General features: G+C 37.2%; 1 protein-coding gene across 2 annotated transcripts in view; it reads right to left on the bottom strand.

The window, feature by feature from the left end:
- The window catches only part of necab2 (N-terminal EF-hand calcium binding protein 2), an 86,069-nt gene that overhangs the window by 42,241 nt on the left and 21,565 nt on the right, over positions 1 to 22,263 (bottom strand). For both annotated transcript variants that reach the window (XM_056254850.1, XM_056254858.1), the window contains exons 3-5: positions 10,175 to 10,283; positions 6,719 to 6,744; positions 6,300 to 6,397 (exon numbers count right to left, since the gene is read on the bottom strand). In XM_056254850.1, the coding sequence (XP_056110825.1) occupies positions 6,300 to 6,397; positions 6,719 to 6,744; positions 10,175 to 10,283 (233 nt within the window). The remainder of the gene's footprint in view (positions 1 to 6,299; positions 6,398 to 6,718; positions 6,745 to 10,174; positions 10,284 to 22,263) is intronic.

The following is a 22,263-nucleotide window of genomic DNA, read 5'->3' as shown; positions in this document are numbered from 1 at the left end:
ATTATTGGATGCTGAAAAATTTAGCTTTGCCATCACAGCAATAAATTGTGTTTTAAAATATAATTCAAATAGAAAACAAATACATAATAATAATATTTCACAACATAACTGTTTTTACTGTATATGAGATCAAATGAATGCAGCCTTGGTGAGCATAAGTGACTTCTTTCAAGAGCATTAGAAAATCTTTCCAAATCCACAATGAATAAGAAACCCAGCTGATGCTCTCCATAGGCTTAAACATTTGCCTAACATACAGTGTCACAGGAATTGCAGGGGTTTACAGTAAATCAGAGCTGGCAGGAAACGGTTTTTTAGAACCTCAGAGACCAAACCGAACACTGTCCACCACAATCCTCAATCTAATCCTGTCAAGTTAGAAAGAACTGGAAAATTGATATAAAACAGTCCCCAGTCCACCCCCTACCTGCCAAAATCTTTTCCAATAAGCATAATTACTGTTTGCCATGTGACAGGCTCATTAATATCAACTCTGGCATCAAACAAAGGCTTCAGAGTGCACAGCACAGCCAACCTGTTCAAAACGCGACAGCTCCCAGCTTGGCATCCTAATGAATTCCTGCATTTACATTTTAAACAACAGACAGTCCTACAATAACTGCTTTTTCATCCTCTGACAAGTGTGCTCACTTTAGCGCATGATAAAACACACATATGGCACGTCACTTGAAGTAGGCTGAAATGAGCTGAAAGACATGCGGAGTACGAAAAAAACCGGTATCTGAACAGACCGATTAGAAGAGATGATAATAAATTCATGAGAAACTTCTGTCATTGTTTAAACTGCTAAAACAAAATCTTATCCTCAGATAGAAAAAAACAAACAAACTACAGGGAGTGAATTGATGAGTAAATGCTCTCTGTTTGAAGACTTAGCTAAAGGAACAGTGTGTGAATGTCTGGGCAAAGTCCAAGCGCTTTAACCAAGACGCAGCTAATGAGAGGAGCTCATTAAAATTGTGTGTGCAGGACAGGCAAAGGAAAGATGAAATGTGTTTAATGAATTCTTGCTTTTCTTTTGTACCCATCATCTTCCCTCCAATGGCGTCCTGCTTTAGCCACTTCCACTTGCTAAATGGCCAATTAAAAACATGTTCTTGATGTGTTAAAATTTAGCATGCTATGGCAGGGGTGATGATGACCCTTGCGCGCTTTATTGAAAAACAACCACCGTTATTTTTGTTGTTTATTTGCATGATGGGATTTGGTTAAGTATGGCACTTCATATTATTCTGGCTTGCTTGATCTCTTGACTTCCAGGAAATGTTGTCAGTTGAAGAATTATCTCAAAGTATGCAGTAGTAAAAGATTTCAATGGCACATTTTAATTGGTATCATTCTTCATATTTACAACAATAATAAATCATGCATATTCTGTGAGAGACAGAGAAAGCGCACACCAGGAAACTATGTAATTTAGACCATCTGGCAGCCTATATGTGTGATCTGTGATCTGTAGCTGATATTAAGATGTACTGTAGATGTGTCTTTTGTACGCTCCCCGGAACATTGTGCTTTAGATTTGTTCCATTCGCCCAAAAAAATGCGGAGGACAAGCGGCAAGCCGGTAATGTCAAGATGATGTGCGAACGACAAAACAGTTGCATGTACAGATAACATGAGTCCGCTGACAGTGTGTGCGAGTGTTTTCGTCTCAGTCAGTGGCTCTGATCTACTTCCTTTGCTCTCTCGCTCTGACAGGTTGAGATAGAAGGAGAGAGCTGTCCTCTTTTCTGACATCAGTGCTCTTATACTGAGCTCATTTGTTCAGTGGGATGTCAGCAATTGCAGTTGAGAGACTTAATGAGAAGCAAGGTACAGAGCAGAAACAGAGAGAAGGAATCTTTCATTCTTCAAGCATTCCCAAAAGACAAACTGCTAAAAACGTGCATTGAATAAGCCACAGTTATTGAGTATGTGAGCAGTGTGGAAGAGGAGAGAAGTTGTTTAATTGTGGCTATTTTTATGGAACAAAATAAACCATTACATAGACAGACCAATAACTGGATTAATAATAATAATAATAATAATAATAATAATAATGATTATTATTTCAAGTTATTTAATAAAAAATATATATATTTCTAATTATTTTTTTCTGATCACAATTATTTGTGTCAGTCAGAAATATTATTTCTGATAATATTTATTTTATTTAAAAAAAAAACAATTATTAAGGCTATATCATTTTTAAATATTTTTTTGATGATCACAGTGCATGGAAATCTGAGAATAAAACTATATTTTAAAGTTTGTTCTGCATATCAGTTATCGGATACTTGCATAAACAAAAATAACCTATATCGGTATTGTTAATAAAAAGGCAATATCAGTTGATCTCTGCTAGTATGGAGCGAACCATAATAAAAATAATAGTAAATAGTAATAGTAAAAATAATACTTATACATTTAAAACATTTTTACATATTTAAACACATTTCTTTTTGTTCTACAGATTTTTTTCTACAGTTCCTAATGTGTGAAAATCAGAATAATTTAAAATTGGTTCGGCATATTGGTTATGGTATATTTACATAAACATAAAAATAGCCTGACTGTACTGTATTGTTGATAAAAGGGCAATATTGTTCATTCCAGAATGCTTTGAGCGAATAGGGGGAAAGTTGCTCTCTATAATCTATAAAAGATTTTACCGCAATGGCTACACCTCAGATAAATTCACCATGGCATATTTAAAGCATCTGATCCTATTAGAGACCATAAAAAGAATTATCTAGTCTATACACGGCACTTTAACACAGTATACACATCTGGGAAACGAGGCAGATTTAATTCCACCATTGTTACACTAGAAGCGTGTCCCTCCATACACATGATCACACAACTTAAACTGCACATAAGCTACAGTGCAAATTGATGCCTGGTGTGCAAGAACATGAATATTTCATGGGCTGTATGAAAAAACACATTTACATTAATAATTAGCAGCAGCCTTTAACCTTTTCCAGAGAACAGAGCACTATATTTTGAGTAATGAAGAGGTGTGAGAGGAATCAACACAACACTTATCAATAGCAGTGCCTGTGGCAAACATCTCTTTGATTTAAGGACATCTGATTATTCGCTATCAGACAGACATCATGGCTCTGCTACTCAGCTAGTGGAAGGGTTTGAATCTCCAGAGACGTGGCAGTAATGGAGAAGAAAGTGGATAAACAAAAGCTGTAGTCTATGTAACTCAGTGTAATGTCAAAGGTTCATGTCGAGAGAGAGAGATAAAACATTTTTTTTACAGATATAAAAAATTACAGAAAGCTGCTGTCACTCCAATCCACTCACATACTGTGTCCAGTCCGTGCTTTACTTGGCAGGCAGCAGACAAAGCTGGATGCCACTATTCTTGTTGGCAGATAAAAAGCACACAAACTAACTGGTCACGTTTTGTCTGAATGTAAATGACAATGTAAAGTGTGAGATATTACTTAATTTTGAGTAGCTGTTAAAAGCCAACATTCCTAGATCTTTAACATACTGATCTCCTAGGATTTCTCAGTCCCAATATATTCTGCAACAATGCCATCTTCATTGCAGGAGAGGCAGCCTGTGGTTTTGCTACTACCCCGTATATTAGATGACAGTTGCTGTTATACTAACACTTTGCACAGCATCTGGTAGATTTCACATTACCACTACTACTGCGATGACAATGTCTGTCTCCATCTCATCGACTCAAATACACACATTCATACACAAACACATCCAGTGCAACAAGGAAAACATTTACAGGCCTTATGAAGAGCTGCTTTGTTGTTTTTGTTTGAGTGTTTGAGTGTCACCTTATTGATTTCCTAGTTCTGTCATGAAACTCTAGATGGCGCAGGCTGATAGGTCTAACTCATTTAGTAGCGAATAGCGATCACGTAATTATCTACATTGCACAGCTGATTGGTTGTTGCATCAGCGGCAATTGAGCTCCGCCTCAACATTCAAACAAATACCAGTAGTGCTGCTGTTAGCAGTCTGCAGCGCGCTTTCAGAAACCCTCCACCTTCCCCAGCTCCACCTGTATAGATCTGCTATGGGGTTATTTCATGTCTTACATGTGCAGCAGCAGCAGCAGGATGTCTTATATGCACACAGCATTGACTGTATGTATTGGCAGTAGAAGTCTCTGTACTTGCTCTGCAGCAGCAGCAGTGTAGCAGATCTATTCTGCCAAGACCAAATACATTAACATTGCCATATGCATTGCCAATCTCTATTACAATACCAATCTCCCGAGAGTTGTCATGACAGAATTATGTACAGTATATTAGTTTGTAACATGCAACTTGTGCTTCTTGCGACAGTATGTTTGTTTTTCTTATTAAACAAAACAACAACAGCCTTGGATATTAAAAAACATCCTCTTTCTCTCATTTTACTTTCCATTCAATGATGATTTTCAAACAAAAGACCCCTCAAAAATTATCCCTTCATTAGGGACCCCCTTCCTAAATGACAGATAACAGATAACAGATATATGTAATGACAGATATATATTAATGTACGGTAGAAAGACACATTTTAACTGCGTAAGAAAAACATTATTAAGTGTGATATTATTAAAGACAACATATTTCTAAAATTAAAAAAAATATATAAAATATAAAATAATTTATATTGTTTTTGAACTAAAGCCAAAAATACTGATTAAATAAAATTATATATATCATTTGTATTAAGTTATTATTGTCACGGGCTGTGTAGCATAAATCCAGAGAAGGTGTGTGACGCAGTATTCTGTATTCAGGCCCCCAAAACGCCGCAGGCATGTAAATGAATGGCCAAAACGCATAAACAGTTTTCAGTATTTAGTAAAAAATGGTGTCATGTAAATGGCCCCAGACACAAAGAATAATCAACATAACAAGGAACAGGTGCAAAACTAATTAGAAACCATGGTAACAAGTGAACGAAAACTCCGACAGAACATGACAATTTTGTGCATCGTTTAACTACTCACTAAAATAATAAAATAAAAAAAACGTTTCTTACCATTAAAAACTAAGGCTGTCAATAGAATAATAGATTAATCTCATAATCTCTAACAAGTTTTTAGAAAGAATGAAACCGTAAAAATATAAAATTCGGTATTGCATTAAACAGATTAAATAATATCTCAAACACATTAACTTTGAAAGGTGTAAAAATACAGAGAGTAACTACCCTTTGCATCCCCATCAACATACATCTACACAGTCTAAAAACTTTACATTATGCTCAGGTAAGAATCTTATGCCTGAAGATGCAAAAACACAAGCAGAGCATTGCTGCGTTTGCAAAAGAAAGGAGAATTCAAAGAGAAAATTGTGTAATTGTGAGTGGCTTTGGTAAGAAATCACCTGTCGAGAACAGAAATGCAAATGTAGGGGTAGTGATGAATCACAGGGTGTAATAATTTGCTTTTGCGAAATCAATGAAGGTTTGTTTGCAATCAGCCAGCCACATTAAAACACAAGTGTTTAAGAGTGTCTTGGATCCCAGAATCCATCGCTGTAAAGCTTACACGCACACAGACGAAACAAACACTAATAACTGTACCCCAAATGGGCCATATATTTTTAAAGAGTAAACTCAGTTTGTTTTGGGACAGATTATTTTTACAACTATCACTCATCCAGGTATTTAAGAACCCTAACCTGCAGTATTAACAAGGACCTTAGTAACATCAATTACATTCTCCAGCGTGCCGGTGGGAAGTTTAAAATACAAGGAGGAGGGAGGAATACGCTCAAAGATTGATACAAGACGAGCTGGAGGGGGGGAAAAAACAGAAAGAGACTGGGTTTTAATCTCTTCGATAAATCAGATTACACTCTCGGTTAGAAACGGAAAGGAAGAGAGAGGCACATATTTGTGATGGCCACAGCTCAGTAATCTGCAGCCCTGTCTAACTGAGCACCAGCTTGCTAATGAGAAGAAAACCACAAACAGAATATGCAAGCCAAGCTTTGAAACGAGCGGTTATATTTAGACGAGTAGGAGAGACTGCATTAACATGCTCACACTCCCCTCTCAATATCTATTCCTCATCTGAGGAGGGATTTACTGTACTATTCTTATAGGAGATGGTTTTCTCTTTATAGACCCCCAAAGACACATCTGATACAAGCTATGATTTGGGAGCAGAGCTAAAGCAGCAATGCTTTAATAAAAATGTGCATGTTTTCAAAAATCTGAATGTATGTTTTTGGACCATGTATTGGCAAAAACGTAGAAGGAGAGATACACTGAGGCAGAGACACACTTTAGTCAGTTTTGGGCACATTACTAACCTTCTTGGTGAAGTCCATGGCTTTGAGAATCGCCAGGTTGAGTGTCTCTAGGGAGGCCAGCACACCTTCATAATCTCCCATGTGGTTGGCAAAGTAGTCTGATGAACAGAGAGAGATGAGGCAGAACTGAATTATGAAATATTTTCTCCATGGGAGACTGAAAACATGGAAGCAAAAACAAAATTGCCTCCAAAACAAAATTGGCCAAAATATTACAAAACAGAAATTGAGCACAATCCATTGACTTATGTTGTAACTGACACTAGGTTGAATGACTAGACTAATATTGCTTGGTGGTCCATACATTATTAATCAATAAATATACTACACAACTGTATTCAAATAAAAATGCTTGTTTGCAAAGCATATTCAATTCGTTGTCACTAACACAAACTGACAGTTTATTTTCTGATACTCACCACATAGTTCCTTGGTGTCGACATTACTAACACATCACAGGAAATGGGTAGCATACAGAAAGACAGAACAGAAGAGGGAGGAAAGGAAAGGGATAAGAAACAGAGGGGAAAATCCAGCGTAAATCACACATTATATTATGTCCTACATCAGAGGGCAAAAAGAAACTCACTAAACTATCTATATATTTACATGGATACTCAATACAATACAAAAAACTTAAGCATATGTTATTTTTGAAACAAGATCCTCAGCAGACCTTAAAGTTACCAGCTTCAACAGAATGAAATATGAACTGATGAATGGACAGAAGCAAAAATTGAATATAATGTTTATCTGTTTGATATTAGATTTAATGTTTTAAGTAATTTGTGTATAACTCAAGTGTTATACAAAATATAATACACTAGTTGGTTATGTATTTTGTTCTATTGCCAGTAGTTACCATCTATCATATCTAAATAAAAAAATCAAATTAAAAAAACAATCAAATGAGGTAAAGTATCTAACATTTCAAAGTATTTAATTGACTGAATTTTTTTATTCATATAAAAATTACTCTGCTGCGATATACAATGCTACAAAAACTACTCATACTGGCAAAAGAAACAAGCTATAGAAAACCATTATTTTACTGATTCCTGTTGCCATTTCGGGGATTCATCCCATCTCCTAGGATGCTCTTGCACTTCTAATCGCTCAATTCTTTATACTTTCCCTCACTTGTTAAAATGGAGATGGCATCAGTATAAGGATGCATAAAAAAAAGATATACAGTATGACATTTACAAGTGTAGGGTGGGCACTGAGAGTTAACATGGGAAACAATCTTCTCTCCTTTCACTGGTACTGAGCTCTCGACGCCTTGCCTGTCAAACAGGCTACACTGTCAGTTTTTGAGATTGACAACCGCATTTACTGGTGTAAAAGTCTCAAAATGTCCTGATCACATAGCAACTTACAGCAGGGTCTTGAATACTGTCTGTATGAACATGCATTTGTGCAACGGGAGTCAAGCCTGTATTCTCTTACCAGTAATCATAGCGACAGTGACCAAAGTAATATAAAAAATGGCGACATCCATAAAACTGAAAAGTCGTATCACTTTTAACATGACAAGAGTCCAATCGAGCCACCAGTTAATCAGTCAAATCTTCATTAAATGACAGCATTTGAGTTGCATTGAGAACACAAAACTGATGGGAGCAGCTCCGGTGTAAAGGTGGACAGTGATTGGATCTGGAACCTTTAGATGAAACACACAGGTCATATCTCGCTGTAAGTTACAGAAACCACACACAAAAACCTGCAACACACGGTAGACACGCATTTGTTCATCGAAGAGCGGCTCTTCTACAAATAACCGTAGTGTGTGTGAACAACACACACAAACGTATTAAGACTCAAATACAGGACTGACAACTGTATCCTGCTGCTATGTGATCATAAGAGTACCAAATCAGCAGAGGACAGAAGAGATGAGAAGACTCTGCTTTGTATAATACTAAGTGAACATTATAAGCCTTATTCTCTGTTAGTGGCCTGTCTACTTTATACCCATTAGCACTGTGCTAGATAAGCTATATAGTGATCATCTTCATTAGTGTTATTATTTTCTGTCCAGTATGTGGATGGATGGATGGAGTCAACATGAAATTGAGCCTATTTCCTTTATTAATGCATGTTCCAGGTCTCAGTGTGAATGGTTCAGCTGTGCGTGTTATTAAAAATAATAAAATGTCTTTGTAATATTTAATCAAAATATAATCACTGGTTCTTCCCCTCAAACGACTTTCCTGACGACACTTAGGCTGCCAGGGCTACTAAATCATGTTAACCAATAGCTATTAAAGCACTGTTTTAGCAAACTTGCATTCAGTCCGGATCTATTCTGGTATGTAATGCCCACTTTTCACAATCCAAATGATTCTCAATAAATAAAATTCTGAAAATATGCAAATGTGTGAAATTAAAGAAGTAAAATGATTTGCAAACAGACATTGGCATTGACTTTTTTGACCAATGAGATTTCATAATGGGAGGAGCTAACCATGACACCACACAAATAACTAAATGTCAAATAAAAAAACATTTACACAGTTGTTCATGGTTAGAGCCCTGTAAAAAATGATGAATATCTGCTCGATATTTAGATAAATAGAGGACAAAAGAAGCAAAAGGATGTATGTTTCATTTCAAATCTACAACATGAGTGTAAATGAGAAACAAGCACAAAGAGGCGACATGCATTACACTCTCAATTTTCTTTCTTCCATTTGAGCTTCATCCACCACAGTCTCTCTCAGCACCCCCCACCCCAGTGTCTTTCCCAACCCTCCCCCATCTCATCATCTAGCCGTCTTGTCTCAGAGTCCATCCCCTTCTCTGCACCAGTCCTTATGGGCTCTGGTGGTTCATTATTTAGAGAGAAGGCTGTGTTGGACCTGAGAGCAGCGAACGCATCCCAGCAGCTGCAGACGTCTCCTCATTTTTTACATAATTCATTCTGAAATGTGATTAAAGACAACACACACACACACACACACACACACACACACACACACACACTGGAGCTGCTCTGCCTCCAGAGACCAACTCACACACCTATACACACAAACACTGAGAAATAGGGTGTGTGAAAGGGAGAGAAAAGAAAGAGAGAGAAATGGCAGCAGATAGATGAGACAGATGTACTCACAATGACAGAACAGACAGACACTTTCCAAACACAAAACTTTGAGACAGAGAGAGAGAGAGAGAGAGAGAGAGAGAGAGAGAGAAAGAGAGAGAGAGAGAGAGAGAGAGAGAGAGAGAGAGAGAGAGAGAGAGAGAGAGAGAGAGAGAGAGAGAGAGTAAAGCAATGTTCGGTGCCCACAGAAGCAAATGTATAAGCTGTTCTGAAAGGTCTAAGGGTTTTCCCCTTTTCTTGCTGTCCATTAACCATCATTATATCCATCAAAATGAAATCTGCCTCATTTTTCTGCCTGGTTCCTGAGAAACCATTAACTATAATAAGAGGTTAAATTTGGAAACAAGATTTGACGACCATGGTACATAGAAGACATCTACCCTACAACTTCCAAAGATTGTACAGCAGTTTCTCCAAATACGGATAATTTTGTCCCAGCAAGTGAATTTTATTACATAGAACCAGACTTTTAATCTTAAAATGTTAAAAATCCATAATAAAATTATTACCATTAACAATTTTTTTGCCAGCCATATTTATTTGTGTAATTTCCAGACAAGCTGTATTTTTGCTAAATGTGTACAAATATGAATCTATTGATTACTTTAAAGCAATAGTTCACTCAAAAATGAAAATTATCCCATTATTTACTCACCTTCAAGCCATCCTAGATCGTTATTTAATACAATCAGAGTTGTGTTGTGTCTTCTATTGTGACTGAGATCTGTTCACTGAATGTGTATTGAGAGTTGTGTGTGTCTGTAATCACCTGGTGTTATCAGAGTCAATGGTGTGAAACAGTTTTTCCAACTCCTCTTCATTCAGAGTCCCATCAGAGAAGAAAGCCTGGAACTCATCAAGGGAGAGTTTTCCATCATCTGCAGGGGGAAGAGAAGAGATTTTAGCTGCACGCCTCATTCATTTTTAACACACCAGACAGAACTGTGTATCAGCACCATGGGTATTTTTGTAACTACATCTTAACAGGTAGAACAGGCTGCTGTTAGTCACAGCATCACAAGTACAATCTGAATAATTTTTTTATGTCTAAAATCAAAATACACCTATATATGAGTTCCATACACTCATATGTCTCTCATTCACTAACATGTGAACGAAACATTTTTATTAATAGCCCAGTGTGCAAAGAAAATGCTCTCACATAAAATTGATGGATTTAAGTGTGTACGCACATTAATTTTTTCTTAATCCTCGTTCTTATGTTAATAATGTTCTTAATGAGGAAATGAGAGCCCACAGTTAGTAATTAACATGATACATGCCCAAACCATCTCCACCTAAGGTTTTTTTTTGCACAATTTCTTTATACATGTAGCTATTTGTCACTCTTTGCAGATGAATGCTTATGCTCTCTATAGACGCACATCAAGATGAGTAAGCCTAGTGTGCCATTCTTTATGCAGAACTTGATACATAATTGTAATAAGTAATTTAATTTTTACTACTCTGAACATAATGTATTTGGTTATTCAATTTCTAATACATACTGTACATACATATACACTATATGGACAAAAGTATTGGGACTCCTGACCATTACACCAACAGGGACTGTAATGAAATAGCATTCTAAAAAACAAACTGCTCAACTGTTCCCACAAAGCTGAAAACACAGCCTTGTCCAAAATGTCTTGGTATGCTGAAGCATTAAGATTTCCCTTCACTGGAAGTAAGGGACCTAGCTCAACCCCTAAAAAACAGCTCCATACCATTATCCCTCCTCCACCAAACTTTACAGTTTGGCACAATGTAGTCAGGCAGGTAAAGTTCTCCTGGAATCTGCCAAACCCAGACTCGCCCATCAGACTGCCAAACAGAGAAGTGTGATGTCTCGGCCAAGGAAACCCATTCCATGAAGCTCCCGCCGCACAGTTTTTTGTGCTGATTTCAATGCCAGTGGAAGTCTGAAACTCTTCAGCTATAGAATAAGCAGAGTGTTGGTGACCATTACACACTTGGTGACCCTGCTCTGTGACTTTATGTGGTCTTCTGCTTCGTGGCTGAGTTTCTGCTGTTCCTAAACGCTTACACTTTCCAATAATACCACTTACAGTTGAGCAAGGAATATCTAGCAGGGATGAAATTTCACAAACTGACTAATTGCAAAAGTGGCATTCTATCACAGTAGCTGCTACCATGCTTGCATTCACTGAGCTCTTCAGAGCGACTCATTTTTTTACAGACTGCATGGCTAGGTGCTTGATTTTATACATCTGTGTCAATGAGTCTGATTGAAACACCTGAATACAGTAATTAAGAGGTGTCCCAATACTTTTGTCCATATAGTGTATATACACACTCTACCGTTCAAAAGTTCGGTGTTGGTAAGATTTAATGTTTTTGAAAGAAATCTCTTACGCTCACCATAGTATTTATTTGATCAATAATACAGTAAAAACAGTAATATTATGAAATATTATTGCAATTTAAAATAACGTTTCTATTTGAATACATTTTAAAATATAATTTTATTCCTGTGATGGAAAATATGAATTTTCAGCATCATTACTCTAGCCTTCAGTGTCACATGATCCTTCAGAAATCATTCTAATATCCTGATTTGCTGCTCAAGAAACAATTCTTCTTATTGTCAATGGTGATAACAATTGTGGTTGTGGTGCTTAATATTTTTGTGGAAACCATAATACATTTTTCAGTTTTTCCTGATAAATTCAGAGTTCAAAAGAACAACCTAATAGAAATAGAAGTTTTTACAGCCACTTTTGATCAATTTAATGTGTCCCTTAATTTCTTATGTATAAATTCTTACTGACTTTAATATATAGATCCTCATGGTAACTGTATAGATGTGTATGGACATTTTTTCAAGCATCACCAGTAAAGAGAGATAGAAGGCTACTAGAAGAATATTGTATTGACTTCCTCTGTGGGGAAGGGTGGTGAGAAAAGGGAAGGGAAGGGAAGGGAAGGGAAGGGGGGGTGTTACAAATAGGAGTCTCAAATGCAGTCAATGCCGGCTGAAATTAAATATTCATCACCCTGGATTTGTCCTTGAAGAAATAACTGCACTTATTGGACAAACTGAAGCCGAAATACAATACGAAAGTAGGTGCAGCCAATTACTATTTCCAAAGAAACTATTGGATTGTAGTTTTAAAATCCAAAAGCTTTTACTGGAAATAGGAACCAGTCCTGGCTTGTCAATGCAGTTCTATTTGAACAACAACAACACACAGCAATGCACATGACCTTTAACCATTCTGCACTTTACTGTCTCTTTACCTTTGTGTTTTTTCTTTACCTCCATAATGTTCTCATTCTGTCTGTCACCATCACATGCCTCACTCACAGTTAGAAAGTGAAGGCGGAAGGGAAGCAAAATCAAAAGCAGATCTTTCTGTGAACCATAGCTCTTCCATGGAGTGTGTCTCTGTCTTTCCCCCATTTTTATGCAAGGCTGAGGAGCACGGGGAACCCAGCCCATAATTAGGCAGTGACCCACTTTTCTTATCTTTTCCTCTGGAAGAAGTGCAAGCTCAGGAAACAGACATACTTCCCCAGTTTCTACGTTCACCATTGTGCTCTGATGACAGCTGATGCGTAACAGTAACATTATGCCTGTAATAGATTTTAATGAGTCAATAAACCTCTCTGCACTGGGTTGGGTTGACAAAGTAATCCTATATACAACTAGCATTTCATGTCGATGATCTTTATTTGCATGATGTTGGTTAGAAAGAAAGATTTTTATTTTCTTGCAGAGCTATTTAAGAGAGTGAACAGTCCTGCTGTGCAATTACCTCAGAATTGCTGCCCTCACCTAAACTGCAGGTGGGCAACTGTAATGCTGCATGATGGACAGAAATGGTTTATCTTTCCAGATAATGTAAATGGCCTTTCAGTGGGATTTAAAAGTGCAAAGTCATTACAAAGAGTGTCATGACAACGGCAGCTTTTCATTTACACAGAACCAAAGCTTATTTGAAACTTTAACAATACTCTTTTACTGCCTTGCAAGTACTAGAAATGAATACTGTACATATACACTACCATTTAAAAGTTTGGGGAGAGTAAAAAGTCTCTTATTCTCACCAAGGCTGCAATTATTATTATTTTTTTTTTTTTAAAGAGTAATATTGTAAAATATTATTACATTTTGAAACTGTTTTCTATTTTAGCTATCTTCAGATTTGTTTTTTTAATAATTCTAATATGCTGATTTGGTGCTCAAGAAAAATTCCTTATTATCAATGTTGTATTTAAAAGTGCACTATGTAGAGTTTAGTATAGTAGCATTATAAAGGGTTATTTCACCCAGAAATAAAAAATCTGTCATCATTTATTCACCCTCATGTCATTCCAAACCCGTAAGACTTTCGTTCATCTTCGGAACACAAATGAAGTTCTTTTTGATTAAATCTGAGAGCTTTCTGTTCCTCCATTGACAACTACATACCGTAACTTGACACTTTGACGCTTCAAAAAGTTCATAAAGAGATTATAAAACTAATCCATATGAATTGAGCGATTTATTCCAAATCACGATTTGTCTAAATTAAATCTGTTCATCATATAAAGTGATCGTGTCTTCTGACTAATTTGGACTAAACCGCTAAATTAATAAGGATTAGTTTTACGATCTCTTTGTGAACTTTTTGAAGCATTAAAGTGTCAGTTGATTACCTGTCAATGGAGGGACACAAATCTCTCAGATTTAATCAAAAAGACCTTCATTTGTGTTCCAAAGATGAACGAAAGTCTTACGGGTTTGGAACAACATGAGTGTAAGTAATTAATGACATAATTTTCATTTTTGAGTGAACTATCCCTTTAAAAATAAAGTCTATTTTCTTATTTTCTGCTTGAGTTGCTGTGCTCGTGAGCTGGGCTGCAGCCTTTGGTCAGTGCATGTGTCGCTCCAGCGGATTACGGGTCGCAGTGCATGTGAGAGGGGACTTTATCACCCATGTTCTCCTGTCTATTGCTTTATTGACTGTATCTGTAACTCGGCAGATTACTAGGCACTGTTATGTTTTAATGATAACACATAATTATTTATTATTTTGCCTGGTGTTCCACCCACGAGGAGGGGCCAAGTCTGAATGTTGTGTTTACAAACAGTAAAAGAAAAATTCTGCATAGTGTCCCTTTATTATATATAAAAAAAAGATTCAACTAGTCATTTGATGTACAACTATTGACCACTGCGATATATCTCTTTTAGAGGACATCGTTGCCTCTAGCTGCCTCTGACTGAGTGTAGACGGATGGATTATACTTCATGTAATGGCCAGGCATAATGTTCTCTTCTCTCTTCATCTTTTCTATGTCACCATTATATTCTCCAGAGATATGCGGACTTTGGCACATAAACCAGTCCAGTTGCAGTGAGAATGTAGATGGGAAAGGCATTGGGCTACAGCAATGCTGCTTGATGGACAGAAATGGTTTATCTTTATAGACAACATAAATTGTCTTTAAGAGTGGAAATTTAATTTGGTGACGAGGAAATCAAATAGACAATGTTCCTCTGTCTTGAGAGCTGGGTAAGGGGTTTGGGGATGTGGAAATGGACCAAGAGGTGAAGTTTTAGTTAATGTGTGTAGGAAGGCAAGAGCCTGCAGGGACTGGACACTGTCACAGATCTCGCTACTTCCTATGAAACTGAGGCAATTAGCACTTTTCACAACCAATGGCCCCGGCACATCTTAGCACCTCCTTACAAACACGTCTCTTCCCATCTCTCATCTCCCAGTGCATTTCGGGGAGAACTGGGGTACATGTTGCCATGGTAACCAAAAGAACAGGAGCAGACTTTCTGAGGGATCTGAGATGTCTTAATACGCGTACATGCGCTTGCCCTTATTTTTTTCTCTTTCATTCTGTTTTTCTCTTTCCCCAGCCTATCTTCAGCTCTCGATCCACACCAGTGGCATGTGGGGGACTTCTGTAATCAGGAGGCTCTGCGTTTGTTTGTTTTTAACCCAATGTAAATTCATCTTCCAATTACATATGAGGTTTACACAGTTTCGGTTTTAAAGTAGGAATGCATCAATATTAAATTTATGGCCAATACAATAAAAGGTAATTATGTCACCACCTATTATCGATTAAAATTATATACCATTTCATTCTATTTTGACAAAAAAAAAAAAAAATTAAAAGCTACAAGTGAATTTAGGCATCACAATATTATAATGTACAGTATTAAAATGGTTGTTCATAATTAACCTACATTTAGCAGTGTTATTAAATGTTACGTGTTTTAAAGATTAACTTTGAGTGAGTGTTAGATGACAGTAAAGGACATCTAAATGCAAATAGTGATTGGAAATGAGCATGAACAATTAAATATCAAATATTGGCCAGCATATCGACTGTTATCTAACAGAATCAGAGATATTGTGCATCCTTACATTAAAGTCATGTAAAACCATTTACATATTTGATATTCAAGGCTCAATGTGTTTATGCTTTTAAACATTTTTACATTGATTGATAATAATTGATATTAACAACAAGCTTTTGAAAAGTAGTTTTAAGGCTCTTCTGGAAAGTTCCTTGGAAAAATGTTAACAATTTGTGGTCAAATTTGGCAAAATCTGAGAAAATACCCCTGATCCACACACATTTCAGTTCACCTTGTAGAAGAAAAGTATTACTTTTCATTGCCCAGTGCTCATTTTGTCATTGCGATTCTGCTCATGGTTATAAACAACCTCCTGCTGGAAAAAAACATGTCCTTTCCGCATCGGAAAAATCACAGAGTATATACCGTGACCCTTTTTCTCATAGCGTAATGATGCCGGAAATTATTGGGGTGCAGAAGCAGAAGTCTGAAGTAAGACCGTATAAACCTGCACTGTCCGCCCGCTCCATTGCCAAAACAGTAATAAACTCAAAAGCTAAACTAAAATGAAAGTCGCACACTCCCTCTGGCCTGTCCAAAAGACACCAGTCAGCAATGATGGATGAACAGTAAAAGAGCCTTTCACAGGCCTGTCAGCTTCTCTTGCTCTGTGACATCAATCAACATGGAAAAAACTAGCCCTACCTGCCTGTCTCACAGTAAGCCTGTCTGTCAAAGCATAATTTAATCTATCTTCCTTCAGATTGCCTGTCTGTCTGCGGTGGACACCAAGTACCTTTGTTTGTAGTCCGTCGGGTTTTAATTCAGCCATATGTCCGAATAGTGTGATGGCGACATGAGAGGACCCATCAGCACATGCTAAACATTTACCCAACTCATCCTCCCACTTCCATATGTCTCCAGCACAAACGTGTTTTGCTAAAAGTGTAATTGTGCACAGTGAGCCAAATTAGAAATAGGTGTTGCTGAGACTGTACAACATGCTCAAGCTCTTGGGCAGCATCTTACTGGGTTTAGCTCTGAAACAAAGAAGAAAACAATCTCATGGGGCAAACTCACATGAGCAGAACGTAAACTTTGGCAGTAAAATAACACGATTTGATGTGCAAACACATACTGTAGACGTTACATGATTACTCAAAAACAAAATCCCCATCAAACAAATGACATGCAAACAATTAAGGAGCAATGTTTAAACTCGTCGTGATGAAGATACCAGCTAATGCGCCACATGCATTAGCCCACTGCACCCTGTCTCTGTGGAGAAGATAAGGGATGGCCGTATGAGAACTGATCCAGAATCTGATTGAATAAAAGTGAATCCTAATCCCCGGCACCACTGACAGAATCAATTAATGCTTCATCTAACAAATCTGATTCAATCACAATTCATTCAAATGAGTCATTAACCTCAGCTGCCTGAGTGGGCATTTCACATGGAAATCCTATTAGTGTGACCCAGCCACCAGAAAAGTGCATTAGCACAGAGAAGCGAGGGCTACAAATCTCCAAATCTCCAAAGCAAAGCTCTCAGAAGTACTGTAGCTCTGCACCAACCCAACAACCTTCTCAAGAGAAACAGACATAGAGAAAGTAATACACTTTTTGTTAAGAAATGAGGTCTCAAGCAGTCTCGAGTGTCAAGACCTTTAGACCGACGGCAGAAGGTCTGGACTCCATTGCAGCTTTCATTGGCCAAGGACCGCCCAAAGAGGACATCTGATCAACATGCAAAGCAACCAATCACAGTTCGTTTTGTTCATGTTTAGGGGTGGAAAAATGTAAAGTCAATGTCCCTACGATAACAGAAGAGCATTCATCTAATAAATTATTCATAACGTAGTTAAAGTTTACTTCAACAACGGCGCTACGAACTTTACATACTTTTTAGGTTAGTTGATCCTGATGAGCACTCATTGTCACAGTTGTAAACATGACAGCTTCTTCCATGAGGGGGTTTGGCATCACGGCAGCTTTGTTTCCAGGAAGACCGATAAAGACCAGGTCTCAAAAGGTTTGCCCACGGTCAGACCACTAACAGTTTGTTCACTGTCTGATGTTTATTGCGCACAAAACTAGCAAGCAATATCTGAAAACCTGCAGTTCCAATCTCATTGACTGGCTTCTATGCAATTTCCAGAAGTAAAAGTGCACCAGTCTGCCAGGAAATTGTCTGTGAAATAATCTGTACTTATGTCTGGTTAACATTTAACCAGGCATAAATTCTGATCACAAAGTCTCCTCCACACATTTGTGTTAATTTCTTTCGAGTTTTCTGTACAACAGACCATGAACTGACTGAATACATTTTTCCCACTACAACTATTATTGTAGTATCAACTATTTCAGATAAACCCACCCCTAAAAGGCATGTAAAACCAACACACTCTGATTAGTTTCTTTCAGTCTAACTACTTATATCGTGGTAAATATATTTTGGTCATATCACCCACCTCTGAGTCATTTTCAACCACAGTAAGGAATGACAATTAAAGCCATTCACAACATTGTCACTTAAAGGTGAAGTATTTCGTTTCTGAGACACTAGTGGCACCTAGCAGAATTACAACGACATATTTTAGTAAACACCCCTTTCGCATGTCGGGCATCCCCTAACTCAAACATTATAAATACAGCTATTACAGGTGCTTGCATGTCTCAATGGGTAAAAGTAGGCTACTTTCAATAAAAGGTCCATCATATTAGGAATACTTTTAGCTGTATTGCTATGTGTCATGAGTAAGCAACTGAGCAGGCTAACAATCTGTCAAATGCAAGTGTCTCGATTATAATAAACTCATCCAACATACTGTATATGCACCGGAATATTTTTTGGACACGTCAAAGTAAACATTATAAACGGGTACATTTGTCTTTCTGAACGAGAGCATGATGATACGGTATTATAGTGCGTTGCATCGCAATGCCCCATTCGATTTGACGCGTTCATGAACTGTTTAAACTTTGAAGGTCTAAATGAATCCTAAATGAATTTTGGCTTGCAATTCTATAACCAAAACTGAATGTCTTTTCCTATGTAACGTGCCCCAAACTCTCACTATACGGTAGTTTGAGCTGGAAAGTGAACCGCTCTCATTGATGGTGCCAGGTTATAATAACAGCAAGCATCATTTTCTGCCTCTCAGACAAAAGGGCCAGTTCAGAAGAGTGTTAGATGCATTTTTCAAAAATGGAGATTGGTTCAGTTTGTCTTTGAGTATGACTGAGTGTATATTTGGGCCATTGGGAAATGGGTGGGGCTCTATTAGTACTGCACCATTCAAAGCAATGCCATCAGTCAAGGATGAAGAGTCTGCCAGGCGACTAATGTAAGTTCAGCCTGTTCTGTGGTCAATAAAGTCCATGAATCCTATCTCTAATGTAATGCAGACTGCAGTATGATGATGAATATGCAGCTCAATGCTGCAGTCGGCTAATTATTAGAAGAGAAGATTCATGATCGCCAGAAGTGCTAAGGGATTATAAAAAAAAAAAAAAAAAACTGGCTTAAACCCTAAAAATGTAAAAAATTATAACAGGGGATTTCCTGATAAAATGTATAAGTTGAAATGCTAATACACTAGGGCTGCACGATATTGGAAAAAAATGACATTGCAATATTTTGTTTTTGTACGATTTGTATTGCGATATGAAAACAATTTCACCAGATGACTGGTGAAGATCGATGCTGAAACTATATATTGTGCGGCCCTATAATACACATTAGAAAAAAACAGTTTAACATTTAACATCAGCAAAGGATCGGATATAAAGTCAGTAGGTGGTTTATCCTTTCTATTGTGTACATTTCATTGGGCGTGCTGAACATCTTTTAATGTAACCTGGATAGAGTTTTACTCTAAAAGCTTCCTTGGAGAAAGGTTGTTAAAGGGTGAAACTTATCTCTCTAAATACTTTCCTATCAATATCTATTATCTTTCACATTCTGCAGAAGAATAAATTGTTAAGAGAAGAAATTGCCTATTAAATTAGAGAAAAAGATCTCTAAACAAAGAAGGCAGTACTGGTACACTATCCAAGATGACCTTACAAAGTTTCAAAATCCTCTTAAAAGGTGTAAAATAAAAGAATACCTCATGGCTAACTAATTATACAGTTGTTCCCCCCATCAAGCTCATACTCTTACATTTGTAAAGTGTGAAAAGATTTTAAGAAAAGAACTTCACCCTGCTCTCAAAAAATTAGTTGACTTAATTAAAATGAGCTAATGCAACGCAATTATACAGCATTCTGTCACAACTTAATTTAATGGCACTCAATCCATTTAAATTAGTAAAATTAAAGTTTACTTAATCCATTTGCAATGAGACTAAATGAATAATTCAGGTTGGAATTAACATAGCATTACTGAAACTGGGCAAAAGATTTCCAATTTCCAGCATGCTTTTGGTGGGATCAGGTGGGGTTAAAGGTATAGTTCACCCAAAAATGATAATTTACTAATCCTTATGATGTTCCAAACTCAGAGAATTTTCTTTCTTCTGAACACAAAATATATTTTAAAGAACAGTTCTACACGCAGTTCAGTTTGTCCATACAATGAAAGTCAATGGGGTCCAAAAAAAAAACATATTTTTGTGTTCCATAGAAGAAAGTCATACAGGTTTGGAATGAGAATGAGTAAATTATGATTTAACATTGTGGAGAAGGACGTTCCTTAAATCAAAAAGCAATTACTGATCATATGCCAGTGGAGTGACCAGCTTTTTCTTCCTTGCGGCTCTTATCAACACAATATTTTATACATGGTAAAAAGAAAAGTGACATTTAGAATGCTCAAGTGCTCTGTTGCTCGTTATATCACTCATTAGAGAAGAGAAGAGAAGAGAAGAGAAGAGAAGAGAAGAGAAGAGAAGAGAAGAGAAGAGAAGAGAAGAGAAGAGAAGAGAAGAGAAGAGAAGAGAAGAGAAGAGAAGAGACGAGTTTATTCAAAATAGCGCCTCACACCCCCACATTCAGCTGTGGCAATCAAGCAAGTCTGCCTTATTTCTACTGAGGATTAGAAATTCTCAATTAATTTTCTCTCTTTTATGCTTCAAGGGACTCAAGACAAAAATCATCTGGCTTTGGGTGGGTGCCTAAGAAGAAGTATTTGTCTTTTATTATATAGACATTTAACATAATTGAACACTTCTGGGTCAGCCGACTTAAGGGCTCAGAGGAGGCGTGAAAGAAATGAAGACATGGATGTGACCCCATATTGGGTTTCCATTTGATTAAAGCCTTCAGGCATCTAAGGAAACAAGCTTAGGGAGATGATGATGGCACCATGGCAACATCAGGAGCCAGAGGCCTAATGGGATATATAGGGATCGCAGTTTGCTGTAACCATGGGTAACTGGCTACAGGGAGGTTGGTAGGGAAAATGCACTATTACAAACCATCCCCACTGATTTCTGCTAAATGTGCTCGAGAACATTCCTAGATAGTGGCTTTGATGCTGTCAAAAGTGGCCGGTTTAACTGAATTCACCCTATAGTCAAAATCACAATACGAGAAGCTAGAAAAAGAGCACTCTGGGGGAGCTCAACGCAGATTTACGGTGATGCTCTTGACAAATCTCTTTTCAATTGTAGTTATTGACTTACAGGTTAATTTATGGAAGAAATTGGCCGCCACAGCACTAAATCCTACTGTCACTGCTCCGCTGCAATACATGAGTTGTGGCTGTATTGCCATTGGTACGATACAACCATAAGAACTTCATGTAGTGAACTGATTTCTCCGTTTGATTACAATAATAAAGTGGAAAGATTAAAGGGATAGTTAACCCAAATTTTTTGATTTGGTCATCATTTACTCACCCTCATGTCATTACAAACCTGTATGTCTTTCTTCTGTGGAACACAAAAGAGATTTTGAAACCTGTCACAGTGGGGTTTTTCTTGTCCATACAATGTTGTTTTAGACCCCGCTGGCTTTCACAGTACAAACAAAAATAGTTAAAACATTAAAACATCTTCTTCTTTGTTCCACAGAAGAAAGAGCTATCAGAAGATGTTCCACTTACAAAAAGACATACACATCCAACACAATTTGTTAACATGTATGAAGGCGCTAAATAACTGACTTTTAAGTGACATTAAACAACTTAACCATCTGTCATTAGTTAAAGCAGGAAAAGGCCACAAATTCACATTGTGTAGGATACCCTCACGATGGTAATTATTGCAAGAACAACCTGTGTGATGTTCATCATTACTTATGTGATGTGTGTTTCCTGGCAACTCAGACCATATTCATGGCACAATAAGATACCCTGCTTTTTGGCTACTTAATTATGTCACAGATCTTAAAGATAACTTGTATATTTTGCAGTAAGGCCACAAATACAAAGGACACTAGAGTAAAACACAACACAGTGTTTTCTGTTCCACAAATGAGTCTATCAAACATTCCTTTGTATCCTCATCTGAATCAGACACCTGTTCAAAAACTGTGCATGCAATCATAATCATGGTGGTAGGTCATCAGCAGGTTCTCAA

Source organism: Rhinichthys klamathensis, unplaced genomic scaffold (genome assembly GCF_029890125.1).
Source record: "Rhinichthys klamathensis goyatoka isolate OS25496 unplaced genomic scaffold, OSU_Roscu_1.1 h1tg000005l_1, whole genome shotgun sequence".
In the NCBI taxonomy this organism is placed as follows: domain Eukaryota; kingdom Metazoa; phylum Chordata; class Actinopteri; order Cypriniformes; family Leuciscidae; genus Rhinichthys; species Rhinichthys klamathensis.
The sequence above is the reverse complement of the archived record's forward strand: the minus strand, read 5'-3'. Positions and strand labels throughout refer to the sequence as shown.